Source organism: Crocuta crocuta, unplaced genomic scaffold (genome assembly GCF_008692635.1).
Source record: "Crocuta crocuta isolate KB4526 unplaced genomic scaffold, BGI_CrCroc_1.0 scaffold619, whole genome shotgun sequence".
Classification (NCBI taxonomy): Eukaryota; Metazoa; Chordata; class Mammalia; order Carnivora; family Hyaenidae; genus Crocuta; species Crocuta crocuta.
In genome coordinates this window covers 442,226-465,923 of record NW_027533395.1, presented here as the reverse complement: position 1 = coordinate 465,923, position 23,698 = coordinate 442,226, and the positions used below count along the sequence as shown (strand labels likewise).

General features: G+C 52.7%; 1 protein-coding gene across 2 annotated transcripts in view; it reads right to left on the bottom strand.

The window, feature by feature from the left end:
• Positions 1-23,698, bottom strand: part of PAX2 (paired box 2) — an 87,315-nt gene that overhangs the window by 329 nt on the left and 63,288 nt on the right. Inside the window, exons 8-11 of one of the 2 annotated variants that reach the window (XM_077748396.1) lie at positions 19,672-19,847; positions 17,350-17,476; positions 2,799-2,900; positions 466-550 (exon numbers count right to left, since the gene is read on the bottom strand). In XM_077748396.1, the coding sequence (XP_077604522.1) occupies positions 466-550; positions 2,799-2,900; positions 17,350-17,476; positions 19,672-19,847 (490 nt within the window). Of the gene's footprint in view, positions 1-439; positions 551-2,798; positions 2,901-17,349; positions 17,477-19,671; positions 19,848-23,698 lie in introns of both variants that reach the window. The other variant, XM_077748397.1, reaches the window with a different exon arrangement.

Genomic DNA, 23,698 nt, shown 5'->3' with positions numbered 1-23,698 from the left:
TAACACAGGAGAAGAATGGGCTGGGTGAGAGGACAAACAGGAGAACAAAAAAGGAAAGAAAAGCAAAGACCTCCCGGGGCTAGGGTCTGGCGGGATCGGGGCAGGGGAGACCTCCGCTGGGCTGCTGGGCCGGTTGCCCCCAGGAGAGCTTCTTTCACCCGTGGGAGAGGGGCTGGGTCAATGGGTGACCGCCGCCGCCCGACTGAGGACCTTCCAGGGGTCCGAGGGTGGGGGCGGCGCAGAGCCTTCTAATCCCGGGGAAGGGAGAGGGAGGGAGGGAAAGGACGCGAGGCGCGGGCGTCCTCCAGGGATCCCGGGGCCTCAGTGCTGCACTAACGAGCCTGCCCTCGCGGCACCCGAAGGTCGGGTGGAGGGGAGCCGGACCGGCGTCCGGAAGCAGCCCGGCCGAGCTGGCCCGCGGGCTGACGCGCTGAGCCGCCGGCCAACCAGGTGGCGTACTCACTTAGTAAGGCGGGGTTGCTGAATCTCCAAGCCTCGTTGTAGGCCGTGTACTGGGGGTGGCTGTACGGGTTGCCGGAAAACTCGCTCCCTGCGGGAGGGTGGGGGAGTGGGGATCAGACAAGCGCAGCGCCGGGGCAGACCCGACGCGCCCCGCCAGCGGCCTCCCCCCAGCCCGACGTGCAGGTGCGGCAGGCAGGACAGAGGCAGAGCAATCCACCGGGTCTGCGTGGGGACGGCCCGTTGCGGGGGGGCGGGTGCGGAAGCACCAACGGGCCTCGCACATGGGCCTGGGGCTCGGGGCTCCCCCGCGGAGGCGCTCCGGGTCACCCAGGGAGGGTTTGTTCCAGGTCCAGGCGCGCCTACCCCGCTGCGTTGGGGGCTAGGGCCTCTTTAGTGGATACTCTGGTTCTAGGAGTCGTAGCCCCACGGGATGGAAGCCGTGGAGGAGGGCGAAGAAAGGCCCTCGGGACATCTTGTCCCAGAAAGTCCTAAGAATGGCAACTCAGCACGGTGCCAATGCAAGGGGTGGGGGTTTCTGCTGGGAAACACCCCCCTCCCCGCCTTTCCCTGGAGAGACTCGATAGGCGGGCCACGCAGCAAGAAGGAGGCGGTGGGAAGCAGGTGGACTGCCCGCCGGTCCGCGAGCTGTTAGCGGAGGGCCCCGTGGGCTGGGAGCGGTCGGAAGCTGCTTCCCTCCCTCCGCGGGAGAAAGGCCAGGCCTCCGGGTTTCCCCCTCGCCCTTTCTCCTGTGTGATGACCCCAGACTGTTTACAGTGATCCCTAACCGCGGGTTAAGTAGAGGAGAAGGGGCCCCTCTCTGAGAGGGAGCTGGGGTGGGGGTGGGGATGCAGCCACTGGAAAGCCTGTTTATTGACGAGGAGGGAAAGCATGCGTGCAGCAGGATAATGAGCTTCTGAGCTCAACTGTGACCAAGAGGAACTGAGCTATCTCCTTCCCCATCGCTAATGAAACAAGTGTAATTTCCTCATCAGCACTAGATTCTGTTTAACGACTCCCCCCTTGCCACCATGAGCTCTCTGCGGCTCCCCTCATCCCCACCTCCTTGCAGGCTCCCCCCCTCCCTCACCCGCACCTCCCTAAGACCTTCTCCAGCCTCCACCTGCTCACTGCTGGGACCTTCCCAGAAGAATCTCCTTGTCCCCAACACTTCTACCCACAGATCTATCTGGGCGGGAATCCCCTCACCTACAGCTCCCAGCTCTCCTTAGCCAGTGCCTCTAACTGCCTTCAGTCCCTGTGGGGGTACAGCACCCTGTGGCAGCCTTCCTCTTTGCCACTGCCCATGCCCCCAAGCTCTGCTGACCCAGGGCTGTCCCTGGATGGACACCCGGGAGTGGGGCCAGTCACCCTCTTCTATCCTCCCCCACCGTGAGGGTTGGGTGTCAGGGAAGGAGCACTCAAGAAGGCAGCCAGTAGGAGTGGGCGGCAGGCCCAGCGAGCCTCACCCTCTTTAAGACAAGAGGATTTTTTGTTTTGGTTTGGTTTTTGGTTTTTGGTTTTTTTGGTTTTGGTTTTTGTTTTTTTGGTGTTTATACGAATAGACGCTTCAGCTCTCCCTGGCTTCAAGCCCGGCTGGCTCCCAATCTGGGATGAGAGGTTGGGAAGAGCACAGCCTCCAGCTGTAGTCCTCAGACCCTAAAGCCGGCCTCTGCTTCTTTGATCCACACAGTCCAGACCCAACTCCTCCCAGGAGCCACGAGGGCGCGGGTACCTCTGAGGAGACGTGGTCCTCTAGCTTGTCTCTCTGAAGCCAGAGTCTCTCTGGGTCCTGCCATACATAGCCTGTCTTCTGCTCCTCTTTCCTTAGGGACTAGCTCCCTCCTCTCCCTGGGGTGGGGTCAGGTCTCCACACTCGTTTTCCCTGTGGGTTGGTGTGGACCAGGGTGGCTTTGTCTGAGTGACTGACAATGCCCCTGGAAATGGTTCTTGGCTCCAAGTTTCCATGGAAACCAGGGCAGGCTCTTCCAAGCAGTGTCAGCTGGCTGGGGTGGGCTGGGGCACTGAGAGAGGAGCTGAGGCTGAGGGTTCCTGGGGCCCAGGCTCCGGGGGGTGGGCAGTGTGGAGGGGCCATGACATAGACAGTAGGGTGCATATAAGAGCCACTTCTGCAAACTCCCTCCCTGGGTTGCTCGCGAGGGTGGATGCGGGACCAACTGTAGCCTCTAGGGGGAGAGAGGGATGGCACCGCAAAGGTTTGGGGGGAGGGGGTGTTGGGTCTCCCCCCACCCCCAGCCTCAGACTACAGCCCACTCAGCAGCTCACCCACAATTTAGTCACCCCCATCCAAATTAGGCGGCTGCAGCATTGTCACCTACCAGGCACCATTCCTGCCAGGGTGGAGGTGGGGTAGCTTCCCTGGCCAGTGGGGGGCACGTGAGGGGGGTAACCAGGCAGGGTGGTGCTCGCCATGTCACGACCTAGAAAAACACAAAGGGGAAGGGGTGAGGCCTGGAAGAGAGAGGCCTGCCTCTGCTCACACCGGGGTACTCCATGGGAAGGAAGCCCTTGGAAAGGATGGAGAGCCGTGTGCAGACGTGGGGGAGAAGAACTGAATGAACAGGTCCAGGTGAGCCTTTACGGGCCACCTTTACGTTGAAGCTCGTTACCTACATGTCAGTTCTGTGATCGGCTATGCACCTCTGCTGTGTGTGGCGCTTTGGGTCTCTCTGTGTGCGTCTGTGCGCCTATGGGTTTATCTTTGCTTGTGTCTCTTTGTAGCCCAAGCCCAGATGGAGAATGGAGGGAGACGGGCTGCTTTTATTCCTCCTCCCCAGCAAGATATTCAGCTGTGATCTCCCCAGTAGCCAAATGGACCTCTGCTCAGCCCTCACTGAACACCCCATCTTTCCTTTAGGCTTGGAGGGTAACACCACCCCCGCCCATTCTGGGGCTGATAGGTATTTCTTGTCCTGTCTAAGAGGAGCTGCAGGTGCTGGGCCTGGCAGGTGTGGAGAGTGGGGAGTGGGGTGGGGGGCAGCCAGTGGGCTATTTTGCTGTTAGTGTTTATGGCATTTAAATGATAGAAAACCACCCCTGGAGTCAATCAGGAGCTTTAAGCCAACAGTTCAAGTGGATCAGATCGTGTTCCAATGAGCAAAACCCTCTCTCCCCCCCTCCCCCCCAGCTGCTGGACTTCAGTCTCTGGAAACTTCTACTAGCTAGAGTCTCGTGGGTGGGAGGCAAGGCTCTCCTTTGCAGTGTCGTGGAGTGAAGGCAAAGCAAGCCAATATTAAGGAGTCACACACGGTCCACAAACATCTCTGGGACGCAGTGACACCTGAGTGGCCTCCCTTCCTTGCCTGTTCGCTCTATTGCCATGAAGGGATTGCCACCTCCCTTGCAATTTATACCCCAGTCTGTAGTGCCAACAATCTGCCCCCTTCTCTCTCCCGCACTTCCATGGCCTGGACACAATGTGATTCTCTCCTGGGTCCCATTTAATCTCTCCTGATTCCCCTTATTGTCCTTTTCAGCCTGTCCACTCTCCCACCCTGGGTGCCTCTGGTCTGACTCTGAGAAGGCAAGGTGTGGCAAGGCGCAGAGAGTCACGGAACTCTGTGCATCTGGTCCAGGGTGTTTCCTTTTCCTCAGCTCCCCCCTGACAGTTTTCATCCTCCCTATAGCTATTCCAAAGCGCCCCTCGCTCTCCTTGCCACTCTCTCTGTGAATTTCACCTCATCTCCTACTTTTCTGACACATGTGAGTTTCTCACTCCTCCCTGAACACATCTGAGTGACTCAATTTTCCCAAAGTATACAGGGCTACAGCTCAGGATTTTGCATTTCCAGCTGTCTGCTGAACATTTTCATTAGCTGCCCCACTGTCACCTGAAACTGAGCAGGAGTGAAAGCAGACTCATCTTTCTCCCAAGCAGGTCTCCTGACCCTCTTAAAGCCCATCAGACCAAACACTTGAGAATCCTTCCTGATACAGCCTTTGTCCCTCCCGTCTAGATGAAGTCAGTCACCAAGTGTTATCAGTTCCCCTTAGCAATGTTTACATCAGTCCCGTCTCCATTTCCTCTCCCACNGCCCATCAGACCAAACACTTGAGAATCCTTCCTGATACAGCCTTTGTCCCTCCCGTCTAGATGAAGTCAGTCACCAAGTGTTATCAGTTCCCCTTAGCAATGTCTGTTACATCAGTCCCGTCTCCATTTCCTCTCCCATGTCCGTGGCTCAGCTCCTGAGCACCTGCCCCTGGTTGGCCACAACAGTGATTTTGCTTGTATCCCCTGCCTCCACATTCTTGCCGCTCCCGTCTGTCCCAAGTGTGGCTGCCTGGCCAGTCCTCATGAAACGCTGCTTTCAACATATCACTTCTCTTCTGAGAACCACCATTGATTCTCTTCGGTCCACAGTTGGAATCTACACTCTGCCAGGCTTTCAAAGCCTCCTGGGTACTCTCCCCACCCAACTTGCTCAGCTCTGATTCTCACTCCACCTGCTTTAGTTGGACTATTTTCACGGGTGTGTGTGCTGTGCTTTTGCCGTATCGTTTTTTTTCTTCCGCGTAGTTACCCTCTCCTCCCAGCTCCAGCCTTAAAATGCCTACCATTCTACCCATCAGGGAAGTTTCTTTCTTCTAAACTTCTACAGTGTTTGTGCTGCATGTTTGACCATGACATTATATTTCATAAGGCATCAGACCTGTTGTTTCATATTATGGCTTGCTTCCTCAAATAGACCATAATCAAACTGAGGGCAGGGCCCTGTCTTCTGCTCTGTCTTGCATGGTTGATAACTCAATAAGTGATGCTCAATAGGGGAAGGAGGATGATGGGCACGGAGGAGGGCACTTGTTGGGATGAGCCCTGGGTGTTATATGGAAACCAACTGGACAGTAAACTCTGAAAGAAAAAAAAATACTGAAATACTAAAAAAAATTGATGCTCAATAAATACTTACTGACTGATTCTCTATCGCTCTGTTGCACTTACAGCCAATGCCAAGTGGGTTATATTGTTTTCTATCTGTTTCATATGTGCTGATCTCCTTTGAAGAGGTAAAGGCTGGAGCAAAATGTAAATGCTGAAATCTGCTTTTTCTCTAAAAATAGTTTGAACAGGCGATTATGAATTTTTAGAGGTTGATGAAAGATGACAGTGACTTATATTGTGACGTATAGCCCGTCAAGCAATAGAATGGTTCTCCTCTCTGCTGTCTAATATGGCTAAGATCTTATATTTCCTAAAACTCAAGAACAAACAACAGAGCAGAGCCATCAGGCAAGAGATCACTTCAGACTCCCAGAGAGGTAGAAGAAAGAATCTGTGTCTGCTTTGTTGTGGGTTTTCTTTCATTGACCTCTATCGTCAATAAAAGTCTCACTCCTCTTGAGCATCTCTCAGTGGAGTGGGTCTGAAGTGGACAAGGACAGCAATATCTATCAATTCCTTAAGAGACTAATCATATGGCATTTACTGGTCAAAAAGCCCCAAGACAGAGGAGAGTTAGGGAGGATGTAGAGGTTTGGAAATTAAAAAGATCTAGAAATCTAATTTCTCCTGGTCCCGTGATCCTAATGCTTAAGAAAGCAACCAGGAAAATTAAAAGCAGGAATCTAAATGCACCCAAATTCTGATTTGCAGCTGCCTGCTTCCTACAGCCTGTCACACATGAATTCCTTGTGATCTGAGGTTTTGTCATACAATTCCCTACCTAGCTTCGGAGAGAGGAAGAGACGCTGGATGCCTGGAAAGGGGTCTCCAGCTAACTGGAGTTACCCCTCTTGCAAGGTTTATTTCCACTGGCTTTTGCTCTCGCAGAACAGTCAGGCTAACTTCCGGCATACAGAAACTTCTGCATGCTGGAAGTCACCCACAGACTTGTTCACTGAAAGACACATTTCCAAATTCTAGCTGAAAAGCTGAACCTGGGAAGTGCTTTGCAGACATTTTTAAAATGTGAGAGAAGAGGCCCCATGACGAGGAAGAAGCAGACAAGCTTCCTGGAGTTCTGCATACGGCTGTGAGCTGAGCCGCAGCCGCTGCAGATTCTGAAACATCCGCATCACCACAAAGAGGTGCCCATCAGGACCCCTGAGCCAACAGAGGTGCAAGCCGCCGCATACAAAGCACATTCAATGGCTTCATTAGTACACAGGTAACACCAGAGGAGGAGGAAAAAAAATTGACCAAACTCTTGCCAGAGCCATATATTCTTCTGGAACCCCGTTGTCAATAATGGAAAACACATACTGCAGGAAGTTTTCAAATTACTAAGACCATCATACCATTTGCCCAGCAGCATTCTTTGAGCAAGCCTCTCTAAGCGAGAGATATGAATGGGTAATGGAATGTGTGCAAGAAAGAATCAACAGAGCACTGCAGACGGATGGACAAATGGGAACAGAGAGAGACTGCACAACTAACCCCTAAAAACAAACGAGGAAAGCACAGAAGGAGGAGAAAACAGCCATGTGGCAAAAGGCATCGGTTATAAAGTATGTGCTACCCAACAGAAGATAGGGAGCGGCCAGAGTGTTTTGCTCACCCACAGTGCCAGTAATAACAGCACAACAGCACCAGGAATCACAAATGGGTAAAAGTCCACATATTACCAGGTGGATGGGCGTTTTGTGTTGGATCCTTGCTTCCTGAGATGACAAAGTTTTAAACATGGAAAAGCTTTCGAGATGGTCTAACATCCTTGTTTCAAAGTTGAGAAAATGGAGGCGCAGAGAGGCATAAAGACTTCCTAATGGGTCCAGGGCTAGTAAACGAGAGAGCCAGAGTTCGAAGCCATGTCTGTACACACTGCCTTTTAACGATAACACGAAGCCAGATAATTCCCCAAAGAGCCAAAGGAAAGGAAAAGAAGTCGTCCAACAAGCAAAATCTCATACATATCTCAAACAGGACATAAAGAATAAAATACTGACACCAAAAGTCTGTAGTAAAACTCCATGGGGTGGAGTATTAATCTCCTTGGAGAGTTTTCTAAAATACAAAGAGGCTCTTTAAGAAACAGTAGTAGTCGAGAATCTTAAAGTACCCAGAAGTGTTAGCAGCACTGTACTTGATGACGATGTCTTCTCAGTTCAACTGCAGAAGTCCCTGAAGAGTCTACAGCCAATTTCTACAGCAATCACTACATCTGAATCAGACAGTGCACTTCTGTCAGACATTCCTTACCAAATGGGCCAGATCAAATCAACTGTTTTGGAGAATCTAAGTGCAGTGCCTCTTACAAGTACAGAGAAAAGCAAAGTGAATGACTTTATTAAGAAATTGGAAATTTTCAGTCACCAGATAATTTATGCTATCTTGTCAGCTCCACGATTCAAGGGCAGAGCTGTGTTTCTACTCGATCTAGACTTGCTAGCATTCATTGAACACCGCTTTTAGCTGGGCACTGTCCTAGGTATTTTCTACGTCTTCTCTCTTTTAATCCTCATATCAACCAATGATGTTGATCTGTCTGCAATCCCCATTGTATTAGATGAAAAACTGAAACTCGGAGGGGCGAGGTATTACGTTCAAGATGGCACAGAGGGTAGACGGTTGAATCTGGATGACAGAATAAGCAGTACACGTAGGAACTGATTCTAGAACGACATTCTTGAATACTGTAGACCCAGAAAATAGGTATTTGGTCCAGGAAAGTAACCTGGTCATGCTGTCTCTCTCTCAGAAATAAATAAGAAACATTAAAAATTTTTTTAAAAAAAGGAAAGTAACCTGGGATTATGCTAAATGAATCCTTCCGAGAACAACATCTTGTTGTTCCTTTTTTCTTGGGTGGTTCAGCTTCTTCCATTTTCTACAGCAAGGAGTTCACTGATCCTGCAGGACTCCATAGATGCACTTCACAGGGTCCATGTAAAGCCATACATCAGATGTTATAAGTACACATATATAATATCTAGATGGCCCTTATCATGTTCTCAAAAGTAGTCATGACTCAAAGATTGATACACACTATTTATAACACACCTAAAGAACCTCTCTTCTTTGGCATCAGAAAGACACTGATTTGCTTGAAAGTACTTCAATTGTACTGATAGACAAGACCCTACGGAGAACAGCAGGATAATATGTGAAGGAGAAGAGTCTTATCTCCAGGATGGGAAATGTCAGCATTCCGAAGACCCAGGAAACAATAAAAAACCCGAGCGGCAGAGGCACTCTGGTTCGGTGATGACTCAGACCACCACACTTATTAGACACAGATTTATACAGTAAAAGTTCTATTCGGTGAGTGTCGGGGTGCTTTTCCTCAGCATCGTTCTCTGAAAATGAGCACTTCTGCTATCCGCCTGACACTGTGGAGGACCCTAAGGCCAGAAAACATAACTCTTGTTTTACTATCCTAGTCTCAAGTTTTGTCTGCTTCTCATAAGGTAGTGAAGATGAAGACATTAGATTGCTCCGAGGTTGGCAATCTGTGCCTGCGTTTGACACAAGCATTTATAATACTTCCAAGAATACACAGTTATTAAATTTGTAATTACTGCCTAAATTTACTGCACATTTACATGGGTATACCAATGATAATCACTTTATGACCGATCCACGTTTAAATAATATGCCAAAATCACACACTCCAAATCTGCAAAAGCTGCCTTTTAAGGAGTTCCCTTCATATTTCATGTCGTTTATTTCCAAGGTTTCCCAGTCCTCCCAAAGGTTTCTCCTTGAGGGCGGAGGTGCCTGCGAGACAGCCGCCAGCCCCGGGCACCATGCCGGCCCCAGAGTTCTTCATCCTGAGCCTTGCCTGCTCTGGGTTCCAGCAGAGGGGGCTGCGCCTGCAGCTCAGGTGGCTGCTCTCCTAGCCAGTCCTGCTTCCCACTGACAGCTGGACCTTTAGTCCCTGCGGTGTCCCTGGCAGGAACGCTGCCCAGATCTGTGTGGGCTCAGGGGGGTAGGCGGCCGGACAGCCAACCGGCTGGATACAACCAGCCATGCCATCCCCGCCCCTTCTCCTCCAGCGCACTTTCCTCATCTGAGCCATGGTAGCTTGCTGGCTTAGGGCCCCCCAAGAGGTGGCTCCCCTTTAACTCAGCTGGACCATGGATGGAGCCGCAGCCTCAGGATCCTGGGATAAGACTAGGGAGTGCTGGGGAGAATCATATTTTCGAAGGCTTGAAAGGGAGTCTGGCTATCTCCTAGTCCAACCCCTTACCTTGCAGAGAAGGAAAGTAAGGCTCAGAGAAAGGGGAAGACATCCCAGCCCTCTCCTCCCTCATTTCCCCAAGCTGCCGTCTCTGGCCCCTTTAGCAAATTGCAAGTGGAGGCTGGAGTTGGGCAGGTGCCGGTGCCCCCCTCCCGCCCCCTGGAGGCGGGCCCAGGCTCACTGATGGGCTCAGAGCACGAGAGACCCTCGTGCTGGGTGGGCAGAGGTTAAGCCTGTTTGCACAGTCTCCCGATACTCCAGGTCTCCCAGTTCCTCTCCGGCTTTATTTTGTTCTCTGAGACCACTGAATTGTCAGCTCTAATCCTTCCGAAAGCGCAGCGTTTTTCAGGCGCTCTGTGTAAGTGAAACCCTAATCCCAAGGAAAACGGCCACTTAAGCTGCTGGAGCATTAGGCTGCTCTTGGAGCGGCCGCAGACTTCCTCCCTCCCTGCCTGGCAGCCCTGCTGGCCACGGGGGGAGGGGGAGAGGAGAGGATTCCAGGCTGAAGGGAGCAAAAGCCCTCTCAGAAGTAACAATAGTGGCAGGGTTTACCTCCCAAAGCTGAGGTTGAAAAAGTACTGGCTTGTTTGTCCCGAGGCTAGTAGTGGGGGAAGGAGAGATTCTGATCACCCAGTGCAAGGAGTGTGTGTGTGNGTGTGTGTGTGTATTGGGGGGGGGGTTGGTTTCCTGTCACCTTGGAGGATGGCTGACTCTCTGGGGTAAACAGGCTTTCAGGTCTTACCTAGGTGGCTCTGAGGCCACCAGGACATTTCTGAGCCCTTGGTCCCAATGGATACCTGTAACATTCATCAGGACACCACCATTTAGGATTTCTGGTTATTCAGAAAAGATTAAGTTGACTGATTTTGCTTTTACTTAGCCAAACTTTTCTTCTGAGAAAGTGTCAAATAATGAAATAAACAATTAGCTCAGAGCTCAGAGCTAAAAGGGGACCCCCCCTTTTGGGGAACTGTTCTTCGGGACACCCCATGCATCTCCAAACATTACAACAGCAGAAAGGTTGTCTCTAACCTAGTTAACCATGAAAATTGCACCCAGTGCTTTCTGTTAGGCACCCCTTTGTTAGCCTGAGTTGGCCACTATATGCACTTGGAATAAAGATCATTGATGTCTGAAAAACATTTTGATTCATATTAAAACTGGCCCCTCTCCTTGACCTCTGCATGGGTCAGTGAGTCCTTGCTGTGGAGGATGAAGCATAGTCCATCTGGGGTGCTCTGCCTTTGGGGCTTTTGGATGGAAGGAAGAAATGATGGGGAGAAGTCAAGAGGAAGGCCCAAGAAATGGGCCAAATTTGAGCTCAGCTTAGATGACCAGAGTATTGTGTCTTTGTTAAAATACCCTGGAGCCTTTCATACTGTCTTCATAGTTCCCATGACCTTCTTCCCCTCTGCAGCTCCATTAGCAGCCCTGTGTGCTTCTGTCCAAGGCACCCTGCTGGGATGGGCAGCCCACCACCACTGGGATGGCTGGTAGGCAGAGACATGGGGGACATGGATTTAGGGTGGAAGTTGGGGTGGTATACCTTTAATTCTGCTCCAATTTGACCTGACTCTCCCAGTCCTAGAGTGGATGAATGCCCCTTCTTTTCAATATCCTTTCCCGTTAGAGGTGAACTGGATAAAGGAAGAAGAGCCCTGATCCAATGACTCCCTAAGCTGCGGGCCCAGGGCACCCGCATTATCTGTCAATGTCTCATTGCTATGGAAATGCCCCCATAATTAAATCAGAGCTGAGGTCTAGGGCTTGGAGGTCCTTGGGGATGTAGCTGGAGGCCTCAGGGATGTTTGGAGGAGGCTAGCTTTGTACTGTTGGGCCTTCCCAGCCTAAATGAAGAGTCCAGGGCCCATGGGTGCTGTGCGGAGGCCCTCTGGCTTGGTTTGGCCTCCTCAGCAAAGGGCTCTGTCTGACTTGCTGTATGTCAGAAGTTGCCCTAGCCCCCTTTTTTCAAGGTTGGAGAGGAACTCTGATGTCTGTGCCCTAAATTCCTCTAGCTAATCAGGGTCTTTGAGCTAACAGACAAGGCTAGGAGACTCCCAGCCTCCTTTAGAAACATTTCTCAGCCTTTATTGCCCTCTCCTCCCCCGGAGGGGCTGGCCAAGAGCTAAGCTGTTTGTTTTATGGAGGGAAGTGCAGTTGCATTGGAAGGGGGTTGTTAACTACAGGAAAGAGGCAGTTTCTGGAGGTCCTCAGGACTCCCCGAGTAGGAAGAGGAGGGTTTCCCAGGGCCCACACTTCTATTTGCTAAAAAGCCATTTCACTCACCATCCCAGATGTGGGCAAGGGGTCTGAGCTTCTGAGAGCTCACAGCCCTTTCCCAGAAGCTGAGCCTGCACTGTCTGCACAGGCCTCCAGGACCTGGGGTTGGGGGGGTGTCAGCCCTGCTTTTCAGCTTTGAACTTTGCCTTATTGACCTCCCCCACCTCGGCTCAAATTTGCCAGCTTCCAGGAGAATCTTCTGCTCCCTCTCCCCCACCGTGGGCAGCATCCACAGCTTCTCCTGGGTCCTAGCTATAGATTCCTTCAGAGCTGCAGCCTTAAGGCATCAAGAGAAGTTTCTCCCAAACTCTTGAATAAAACCCCCCTCTCTCCCCACTGCCGTCTGCCCAGGGTAGGGGAGCCAACAAGGCTCTTTTTCTCACTGAGGAGGAATGTATGTTCCTCGTCCCTAGCTTTCCACAGTTCAGACATTTTTCTAAAGAAAAGGGAAGATTCTCTGCTGATCCTTCTGTCTGGGAGTTTGGAGAAGAGGGGACAGGCTCTACCTTCTGGGCTGCCTGAGGCTCTACTCTTTTCCAAGGCTCCTGGACCTCAAAACCATAAGCTATAGGTGTGGTCTTCATTCTTTGTCCTTTTGGATTTTTATTACCTGACGATTGGCTGGGCAGTGGTGGGGAAGGGGTGTGATATCTAGATCTGGGATAAACACAAAACTGATACTTTCCTTTTATCTTTTTAAGACTTTGAAACATGTTTCTTTAATAGTTGCTTTTGGACTGTTGTACTATTTCCAGTTCTTGGGGGATATTAATCGTCCTTTTTATTGCTTCTGCTAACTCTCCCTCATGATAGTTTGCATTCACATGAAGTGTGTAGTTTTGTTTTGTTTTTGTATTGAGTTCATCTTCAGTGGTGGAGTCTTATGTGCCCGAGGTTGGGGATGACTTTACAGAGGTTTGCCCTTGTCCCTGCTGGGGTTTCTGAGTGAGTCACAATTCTAGACCCATTTTTATGTCAGCTATTGGCTGGGGGTTCCTGCCACACTCTCAGGTATAAATTTGGACTCTGAGGGGCACCTGGGTGGCTTAGCCGGTTAAGCGTCCGACTTCCGCTTAGGTCATGATCTCACAGTTTGTGGGTTCGAGCCCCGCGTGGGGCTCTGTGCTGACTGCCAGCTCAGATCCTGGAGCCTGTTTCAGTCTGTGACTCCCTCTCTCTCTGACCCTCCCCTGCTCACTCTCTTTCTCTCTCTCTCTCCTAGAAATAAATAAAACATAAACAAACAAACAAACAAACAAACAAATAAATAAATAAATTTGGACTCTGAGCCAGGGTCAGGCTTGAGGGTTCCATTTTTCATGGAGGGCATTTTTTCCCCTCGCTTGCTTCCCTGCACCACTGGGATACGTTTGTGTGTTTCCCCTTCATGGATAGTGTTGTCCTGCTCTGTCCCTGGCTTTAGGCAGGGTGACACTCAGTTCTAGCTTCCTGCTTCTTTTGGACCCAAGGTCATGGCTCCTGTCTGGTGTGTTACACCCCAGTGTCCCCCAGTCAGGGTCTACCTCCGGTGTGATACCATCAGCCTCTCACATACTGCTCTGGCTTTGAGCTTCCTTCTACTTCTGGTGCCACAGAGTGAGATTTGGTTGTGTATTAACAATTCTTGTTGTTACATATTACCCATCTGTGTTTCAGTGAGTGTAGCCTGCCTGGTTCCTGGACATTGGTCTCATTCCTACAATACCTCTCCGGGACTAAAAGGAAGGCGGCAAGGATCACACCCTCATGCAGTCCTCCTGGTGCTTGGTGCTGAGGCCCACTAGAGGCCAGCGAAGCCCACTCGGTGCATCAAGTCCGGGGACTGCTGGATTCCTGGGGGGCCAGGTAAGCACGGAGAGCCGGCGCACAATGCCTGACTCGCTCCGTTTGGCCTCTGGGGTAGGGAACCTGCTCTCCTCTTCAGGGTGGACTTTCACCAGGCCAAGGGACTCTCTAAATGCTCAGGCGCATCTCCAAGGTACTTGGGGAATCCTGAAACTAGTACTCATCTTCTCTCAGACCAACATTGCTGCCAGTGTCCCCTCATGCTCCTCCATGGCTCGAGACCTGGACAGGCACAGGAAGGGAGAGGTTGAGGTGGGAGCCATGGGGGAAGAAGGGCTTTTTTCTACCACTGATGGGAGATTTGAAGGCACCAGCATACAGCTGGAGCCAGAGTCCTCACTGAAGTCCTGACCCAGGGGTCCCTGGGACTCCTGAGGGGTCGATGGCAGGCCCCTGTGGAGTTCTCTGGAAGGGAAAGAAGTTGCTAGAAGGCACCAGCCACAGCCAGCCAACCTGAGCAAGCCTGGGGCCAGAGCAGCCCCAACCCACTGTCTCATCTAGCTGGTCCCTTTTTTCTTATCACTTCGGAGAGACTCGGCTCCGTTCCAGACCAGCAGCCTAGAGCAGTGGGCTGGAGAGAGGAGACGCCACTGAGCTAGAGCAGCCCAGCGGCGGAAGGGAAAGTGGGTGATAAATTTAAATAACCAGCTTGACTTGGCAGCTTGCTGAGTTGTGATGCAGTGAAATTAAAATCTCGGCAGAACTTGCAAACACCACCCAGAAAAATCCGTCTCTCTCCTCGGTTCCACGATGGAAGGTGGGGCGGGGAGGCTATCAGGCCAAGCCCCAGCCGCTGGCAGCCACCCTTGCTTGCAAAGTGATTAGCTGTGTCCTGGCCCACTGGGCTCCGCTCTCCCCTCCACACAATAGCCCAGGCTCCTCTCTCCTCTCAGTCCTGACCTTGTGGAACAGCTGTATCAAGTGGCTGGTGAAGTTTGAAATCAGCCTCCAGTGCCAGAAGGTGGCAGGAATATCAATAAGGTCGGCTCTTCAGGTTGGGCTACGGTGTAGCTGGGCTGGCTTTCTCGGGGCTCATCTCTGAAGGTTCATAGCCTCAGCTGCCTGTCCCCTGGGGAGGAAGATGAGCTGGGTGCCCGAGGCATGGGGGATGAAGAGGATTCCTCGAACACCTTAGCACGCCCGAGCCAGGCTGTGGGCACGGACGACCTCCCTGCTCCTTTCCTTTTAGCACACACCTGGCTGGAAAGAGTCTCCCCTTTTCTCTCTCCACCAAAGCCCTTCATATTCTCCAACCAAATAAGGTTTTTAAGAATCTCTGAGGGGAATTTCTACAGATACACCCAAAACCTCTCCCATATCCCAGCTGTGCTTGAAGTTGTCCCAGATGTCAGGATCCTTCTAGAAGAACACAGCCCAAGTCCACCTCTCTTGCGTCTGCTCTCCTTGCATCAGCGCTCACTGCTACTCACAAAGTCCTGGCCCGAAGGCCACCGTGCTGGACCTGCTCTTGAGCTGGCCCATGGCGTCTCTGGGCACTGCCCCGTTTCTCACCTTGACAGTACCTCCAGCAAATTCTGTTTGTCCCCATAATAAACACATCATGAATCATTCATCTTTAATAGATTATGCAAATTAGGAGGACATAAAATCAACAAAGATCAATAACTGCAGCCGTTTAATTGCTGGCAAAAACATTTTAAGAATGAGCATAATCTGCAGCCCTTTCTCTGGTAATGGCACCATTAATCCAAACATTGGATCTTGGCCTAAGTCTAGAAAAATCATTCCCTGCCCCCCACCTCTTTCCCCCTCCCCTCCCCCACCTCTCCACACACTTCTCTCTTTTTGGTAATTTCCAGTTTCTGAGCGAGTTTCCCGTCATTACCACTGGTGAACAGCTCCGAATGTTAATGGTTCTGCTTTTGTTACTCCTCGCTTGATTGAAATGTCGCATACAGATTGAGATGTTAGTGCTAACTTGCCACCTGGGAATGTCAAGCTGGGTCTGAAATGAACTTTTCTCACACTTGGATCCAGATGGATCAGCCGGAGATGTTCCCAGGCTGAGCTGGGACCGTTCCAGGGCCATGGGGAGGGGGGAGGCGGGCGGGGGATGCTCAAGGTGGAGGCACTTCTCTGCACCAGCCCGAGTATCTCCTGCAGCAGGAACCCTACCCGAAGATCCATCTCTGCACCCTAGGGAGCCTCTGCCTTCTGGACTGTGGCCCCGGGCACAGAGAAGCACAGCTGGGATTAGAGAAAAGTCTCTTGGGCTCTCTTTTGTCAGCTGCCTAGGGTGGGCCACTTCCGGGAAGTGGCCGCTGAGACTCTTAGCAGATCAGAATGGTGGCCCGGCCTGCACCATCTCTCTGCCTTGGGTCAGAACCCCCAGTGGCTCAGAGGGCTTCCACATTGGCTGAGGAAGGCTCATGTCGAGGGCCCGTTGATAAGAGGCTGTGTTCTGACCCACCCACCTGTCACTTCCCAAAGCCGCATCCAGTTCTCTGACACTTCCGGAACGCAGCCTCTGATTGCCTAGCCAAAGAGCTCAATCCTGTCCTGGCCAGAAACGACTGTAACTCTGGAGGAGAACTTCAAGAGCTAACACCCGGTCTCTCCCCAGCCTCCCAGGTAGAGGCTGCACGGCCACTCACTGCCCATCTCAGGCCTGAACCCTGCTCACATGGGCCCCAAGTCAGAACAGGGCCTGCTCCCTGTCTCTGCCACTGGCTGTGACGCTGACTGCCAGGTCCCTGGGCCGCCTCCACCCGCCTTGCTCGGCAGGTAACGCCTCAGTGTCTCCCAATCCCCACCGAGACCCTTCTCAATCATTCTGTCTCCCAAGGAACAAACGGCACATTGGCTTTAGTGTCTCCAGAATAATTAGGTGAATTTTAATAACACCTCAATGTGTGTTTCTCCCACTTGGGCACTTCCCTGGCCCGGAAACCCTTCTGCAGTGGCAGGCGCCTTCTGCAGCCTGCGGCTCGGCGGCCTAGAGCGGCATCAGCTGGCCCTTCACGGCGCCACACTCCGGCCTTTGCTGCCTCTGCCGCTCCTCACCCACAGGACAGCTGGACCAATGTCCTCTCTCTCCCCCTGCATTTGACTATGCGACAGTCCTGACTCTGCTTTGAAATCAAGCCTCAGTCTCTGATTTCTCTGGAAGGATCGCACTCATCTGTAACCACAGAGCTGGGCGCCATATGCCATGAAGCCCAAAGCCACACAGCTACGCAGGCTTCCCAGGGGGCGACGAAGGCACTCTGGGAGACACGGGAGTGTGGAGGCTGGACACTGGGCCTCACGCTCCATTCTCCCCGGCCTGACCTCCGGGTTCTTCTGCGAATGTCCTAGCAAGAGGCTAATAACTCCGGGCACCTTGGCGGAGGCAAGAGAAAAGGCAAAGAGAGGCGAGAGGATGGGCAGAAGGGACCCGCAGCAGCCCCTCCTAGCTTCGACCTTTCCAGGCAGAGACCCTGACCACAATGCTTTCTCCTCACATCTGCACACATCTGCTCACGAGGCACCCTGGTTTTTAGAGACTCGCTCTCTCCACAGATGTCATGGCAGGGGGCCCACTTGTCACACTGGGCCCCAGATGGCACGGGCTGAGGTGCCCCCACTGAAATCAGTGCCCCCACCCTCCCGGAAGCCTCCTTACCGGTCACAACGGGGTATGTCTGCGTGCCTGACACGTTGCTGCCCAGCTCGGGGTTGGTGGATGCAGACAGACTCGACTTGACTTCATCAAGCCCAGGGGTCAGGGCTGGGAGGGAGTACTCGTTCCCCTGGGAGAAGACAGAAAAGCGACAGCTCTCTATTGATGCGCACACGCGGAGAAAGGGCTCGGTGTGCAGATGGGGAGGAGGAACAGGGAGCCTTCCCAGATGGGGTGGAAGGAGATGGCCGGGCAGAGGGAGGGGAGAGAGGGAGGGGCGGGCTCAGCGGATGTTGGAGACTTTCGTGTGGGTGGGGGCCGACCTGACTCCGTGTCGCGGGAGGTGTACACTGTTGGTGGTTACCCCAGCACCCTTTCAATTGCCAGGGCATCTTCTGCCTAAGAAGGCCCAAGGGCGGAGTGTAGCAGTTGGGTTCCTCCCGCCGAGAGGCAAGGGGTGTTTTCGGGTCCCCCCCACCCTGGAGTCTTGGAGAGGAGAGGCAAACCGTGATGTGATGGCGGAGGCAGGGGCTGGGGGAAGGGCCTAGCGGGGCCTCTGGCTTGGCACTGCTGGACTAGCTGCTTGGGTGCTGGCGCCCCCTTTTTAAAAAACAAACAAAGACAGCCCCACGGGCCCCTCGCTCTCTGCCTGTGCACTGGGGTATGAAATTGGGGAGGGGGAGAGTCCACATGGCTAACAGAAGGGTGGGAGGGGGCCAGTCATTGACTCTGAAAGGGTGTCCTGCCCGAAACACTCGGGTAATTGCCTTTTTATTGCAGCCACTGCTAAGCCAGACCCCAGAGCTGGGCAGACCAGGAGCCTGCACAAAGCAGGAAAAGTTGCTCTGATTAATATTACGTTAAATTAAAACTGATTTTCTGCTCTTTCGGGTCCGTTTTTTTCCCTTCCACTTCCTGGCCCCCCCAGAGGACCCCCTCCCCTCCCTGGCTGGACGGGATTGCCTCGTCATTTCCAATTCCTTCTCGTATTGATCTTCCTGTAGAAATCAGTTTTGTAATTAGCTGCAAATTAGGCCTTCTACTGGGGGTGAAGCTGCCCCCTGATTTATCACCAGAGTAATTCGCTGTGATCGGAGAGAAATTAAAATGAACTCAATTAGGCTTCGGATTTGCTTTATGGGCCCTGCTCCGAGTTTCAGGGGGAAAAATGACTGTGCTGGTGTTTAATAGTCTAATGAAAGTAAATAAAGGTTATTCATTGTAATACAGCCGGGGACTCGTGGAGGGTGCACCGAGCCGCCCGCCTCGGCCGGCTCCTCCTTTGTTGGTTTATGGCTCAGGGCACCTTAAAAAGACTTTTGATTTTTGTTTTATGAAGACAAACAGCCTATGGGATAAAAGGACGGGCGGAGAGAAAGGCGAGTGGCTGGGAGCCGCTGGAGTCCTAGGGTGGAAGTGTGCTGTGCGGGGCCGCGCTGGTGTGGCAGTGCGCGTGCAAGCCCAGCTGACTGCGTGGGACTGTGGTTGTGGGCCTGGCCTGGGCCATAGGTGCCGGAGGAATGGGTGTGCGCTCCTATCTTTCAGTGCGTGCACTGGGGGCCCACGTGGATGCGTGGATGGAGGCAGGTTCAGGAAGTATGCTGAGCTGTGGTCTGGGAGAAGGCGCCCCTTCTGGCTCACTGGGCTGTGCTTTTAGAGTACGGTGAGCAGGGGCCTGTGGTGGTGGGTGAACACATGCACATGGGTAAACGGGAGGAGTCAGAGACGTGTGTCTGCGTTGTGCACTGTGCCAGTGGTTGCGGGCTGCATCCCACGCTGGGGTGTTCTGCCTCTGGAGGAAGTCCTGGGTCTGAGGTCCATTGGCCCACCTGGGGTCACACTGGACAGCTGGATTTGGGAGCAGGAGGCAGACACAGAGGGCTCTCCTGATGCCTGGTGAGGAGAGCACCCCGGGCTTGCACAAACTTTCTGTAAAAGCCTCGGGCCATTTAGGCAAGGGACATGACAGGAGAAGGGGGACATTTCCCAGGTATTCTATGCCAGACTCAGGGAACAGCAGGGCTGGAAGGGACCTGTTAGACCTTACCCAAGTCCTTCATTCCACAGATGGGGAAACTGAGGCTCTGAAAGAGGGTAAGACTTACCCAAGACCATCCTAGCACCCAGAACTCATCATTTCTAACTGCCCTATACCAGAACAGTTTCTTTCAACTCAACCATTATGTCTTCATGTGAGTGTGTTCACACAGCACACACGTGGTGCACACAGACATAGCACATGCGATGCTAGGGACGCACAGTGTCCAGAGCCCTTGTTCAGCCCTGTCCCTATGCACTTCTGCAAGCGGAAAACTCCTTCCTCACCTGTTCTGATTTGATGTGCTCTGATGCCTGGAAGACGTCAGGGTAGGAAGGACGCTCAAAGACCCGGTCCAAAGCTTCCAGCTGCTGCTGGGTGAAGGTGTCAGCTCGCAAGTGCTTCCGCAAACTGTCCACGCCACTCTGGGAGTCTCCATTGGGGACTGAGCCCTCGGACACATCTGCAGGACAGACGGACACTGGGGGCATCAGCATAGGCCAGCAGAGGTACAGTGGACCCAGGGGGCTCAGCCCCCAGAATTCTGTACCCTGACTGGGACCCCAGCTTCTAGGCTGGAACAGCTGACCCAGGGGCCGGCCATGCCTCCGAGACCTGGCTGAGGAAGCCAGAGCCTCTGAAGGACTTGGGGAGAGAAAGGGAAGTTGTCCCAGTGTGTGTGTGGGAGCGGGGCCGGGGGGCGGCGGGAGTGCGGGAAGAACAGGACGGAGGTAGAGCCAAGGGGGTTCCTAGGAATCATCTCCTTAAGGGGTGTCTCCCCTGAGCCCCTTCTGTCCCCAGGCCTGGGCCAGCCTGAGGGAGGAGCCGGGTGCCTCAGACCAGCATCACCGAGCCTGTGGAGAATTGAACTCGGCTCTGAGATGAATTTCAGTTCCACTGACGCCAAGGGTGGAAAATCATCAAATCTCCGAGGCTGAGTGTAACATGGAGACTGGGTGAAGTAATTAACTTCACCACCGAGGGAGGAGGGACTCTGACAGTCAAGCTGAGGCATTCTGCTCGCATTGGGCCAGGACTCGGAGCAGCACAGGACAGCTGCTGGCACGTGAGCAGTGAAACACTGCCTTTGGCTGAGACTAAAGACAGGGTCCTTGTGGGCGCTCTTGTGCCCAGGCCGCCTGCCTCAGCCAAAGGTCCCCTGACCGGGACTCTGACTGGGCCTACATCGGAGGCCAGCTCCTCTGCCCTCCAGGTCCCCCTGCGGGTCACACAGGGAGCTGAGACTCACTCAGTGAAGAAAAGGCCATGGTGGTGCCACACGAGCGCCTGTTCCTTGGGCTGCAGGCCAATTCTGTCCATGTCCTGCTCTGCCCAGCCTCTCTTCTTTGTTTGCCTCCTCATCCCTACACCCTTGCATCAGGTGGGTTAGAGTTTTCACAGCACGCAGTGAGCTAAGTGCCTGCTCAGTCTCTCTCTGAGCCTCTACCTGGGAACTCCCCCAGCCCAAAGCTGGGTCCCCCCCGAGCCCCAGTGTGGCCACTCCTTGGTCTCCTTTGGCCCAAGACCTGCTGGGGATCCTTGGGCCTAGGGTCAGCCCATGCTGTGGGCCTCAGGGTGTTCCTCTGGGACTGTTATATATATCAGTTTATAGGTGATTATATGATATGATATAATCAATATTGCATTATATACAGTAACACCGTACAGTATCATTCAGGAGACCATAGAAAATATTACATATTGATTAACCTCCACCTGCAAACCATCCTGTCTTCCGGCCTCCCAGATGCCGAACGGGGGTCTGCTTCCCAAATGGGGCCTCCTGCCTCTCTTCCACTCTATTCCTTGGGAGCTGGGCAAGCAAAGAAAGTGTGTGTGTGTGTGTGTGTGTGTGTGTGTAAGAAAGAGACAGAAATGAAGACAAGGACCAAGCCTGAGGTGGACAGACAGACAGGGACAGCTTTCACGGTGTTTCACTGTTCCCCACATTCCTATAGATACAGAACTTGGTGGTGGTGTTTTTTACCGTGTAAGCCTCTGGAATGATTTTCTGTCTTGGAGAGAGTATGTGTCTCTTATGTGAGTTAGGGTGTGGCGTGTGTATTTTTTCCTTTTGTGTGGGCATTCTCTGTGTATGTGCATTTGTACGTGTGCAAACATCCTGATAAATACATGTCTGTGTCTTTGTAAGGGACAGAGCAAGGACTGTTCTCAAAGGATGTGTGTGTGTGTGTGTGTGTGAGAGAGAGAGAGAGAGATTGCATGGGGAGCATGAGCTCACGTGCCCCATGTTTCTTCTCTACCTGCTTTTCCTTCAAGGAGGTGCTATCTTCCCAATTCCACCCCTCGCAGCTCTCTGCACGTTCCATTGTGTCTAGTTCTCTCTGGCTGGAGTCCTCCTACCTTTCTGGGGAGGCAGCGGGTGTCTTTGTGTGTGGTTATTGCAGTGTCACCAAATGGGTCCCAGGAAGGAGAGTGTGCATTTGTCTGCGAGCATGTGCTCACACATTATGTGCATGAGTGTGTGCATATGTGTGGGAAGACTCATATCGTGCCTCTGTGTGGATTTGTGTATATGCCTGTGTGTGGCTTGGCTCAACCTGTGTGTGTGTGTGTGTGTGTGTGTGTGTGTGTGTGTAGGGGCTGAACTGAGGCTTTGTCCTCAGGTCACTGGCTGGAGGAGTCTCTTTTCCTTCATTTATTCAGGGGCCCTTCAGATCTTGACAAATCTGTCACTCTAAATTTGCGAGAGATTATGGTGCTCTCTCCCCAGCCCGCAGAGAGGTGATATATGATATCTGCTGCCCCTATTGATTGCCTGATCTGGTGGCAGAGGCCGGCGAAATGAACTTGAAATGAACATCATGCCTCAACTCATTGTGCGTATAATACACTACTTAATCCCACATTTTTCAGCCGCTATGGAATTCAATTGATCAATCATGTTCCACTGATAGTACTGTTTTAGGGGTTATTGCTGCTCCCTCCACTCACTGACCTTTTTATTTATTTATTTTTTTGTATACTCAGGCCCTGGTGATAAGACAGGTTACAGAGGCAGCAATGGAAGGGGGAGGGAGGAAGGAAAGGCAAAGGGAAGCCTGCTACTGGAAGAGGTGGCAGTGGGAGGCGGGCAAAGGGGAGAATAAGAGGAGGAAGGGTGTGGAGGTAGAGAAGAGAAAGAAGGTGCTGGAGGATCGGGGAGGCAAGGTGATGTGATGAAAGCCTGCGGAGAACCCCAAGAGAGGGTGCAGGAGGCTTGAGGAAACTCCCCAGAGGAGAAGGAAGACCATGAGGAGGCAGTAAAGGCGGCTGTAATGATGAATGGTGAAAGAGCACATAGAAAGTTCTGGGGGAGGGAGGGCGTTGGGTAGCGCACAAGGCTGTCACCCAGATCAAATGCAGTGTCACCAGTGACAAGATGTGTTNCCCAGAGGAGAAGGAAGACCATGAGGAGGCAGTAAAGGCGGCTGTAATGATGAATGGTGAAAGAGCACATATAAAATTCTGGGGGTTTGGGGGTTGGGGGCGCAGGGGGCAGGGAGAGGGCAGTGGCATTCCCGATGGGGACAGGGAGCTCTCACAGGCTCTCTCCAGAGGACGGGTGGCACCCTTGCTTCAGTTGGAGAAGGAAGGGAGAGACGAAGGCAAGGAGAAAGTGTGGGAAGGAAGTGAGGAACGGTGGTGGGGAGAAGCCTGGGGTCAAAGGTCAATGAAGGAAAAGCTCAGGAAGGAGGAAACCCAGAGGCAGAGAAAGGGCAGACAGAAGGAGAGAGAAAAGGGCAGAGGGTCCCCATGCCAGAAGTCTAGGGAAGTGCTGGCTGGGGGGAGGGCACATGGATGGGACCCCTGGGTATCCAGTTAAGGGAGGGCCTGGATGGCGGCTGGTTCCAACAGTAGGGTGAGGAAGGGGAAAAGAGAAGAGAGGAGATGAAGAGGAGCCGACACGAAAAGAGAACAGGGGAGAAGAGAAAAGGACAAGAAAATGAAGCGTTGACCGCAGTCAGTGTCAACCGCTGACAGGGACCTTCTCAAGATGATGGAGAGAGCGCTCAGGGTGGGACTTCCCAAGGATAGACTCTCAGAGGGGACAGCAAAGAGACAGATGGAACCACGCTATGACACCAATGCCAGGCCTGGATATTCAGGGCTCTCTGGCAGAGCGGGGCCAAAGTAGAGGAGGAGGCAGAAGCTGGTCTTGATCTAGGTTTCAGAGAGAGTGGGGGAAGGAAAACGTGTGAGTAATTAGGTAGCATTCTTTCCCAAGAAGAATCTTGACCCAACAGCGACAGCTCCCTCGTGCCCATGTGCCAGTTCGGGAGTTCCCTGTGGGCAGAGACCATGACTGATGGA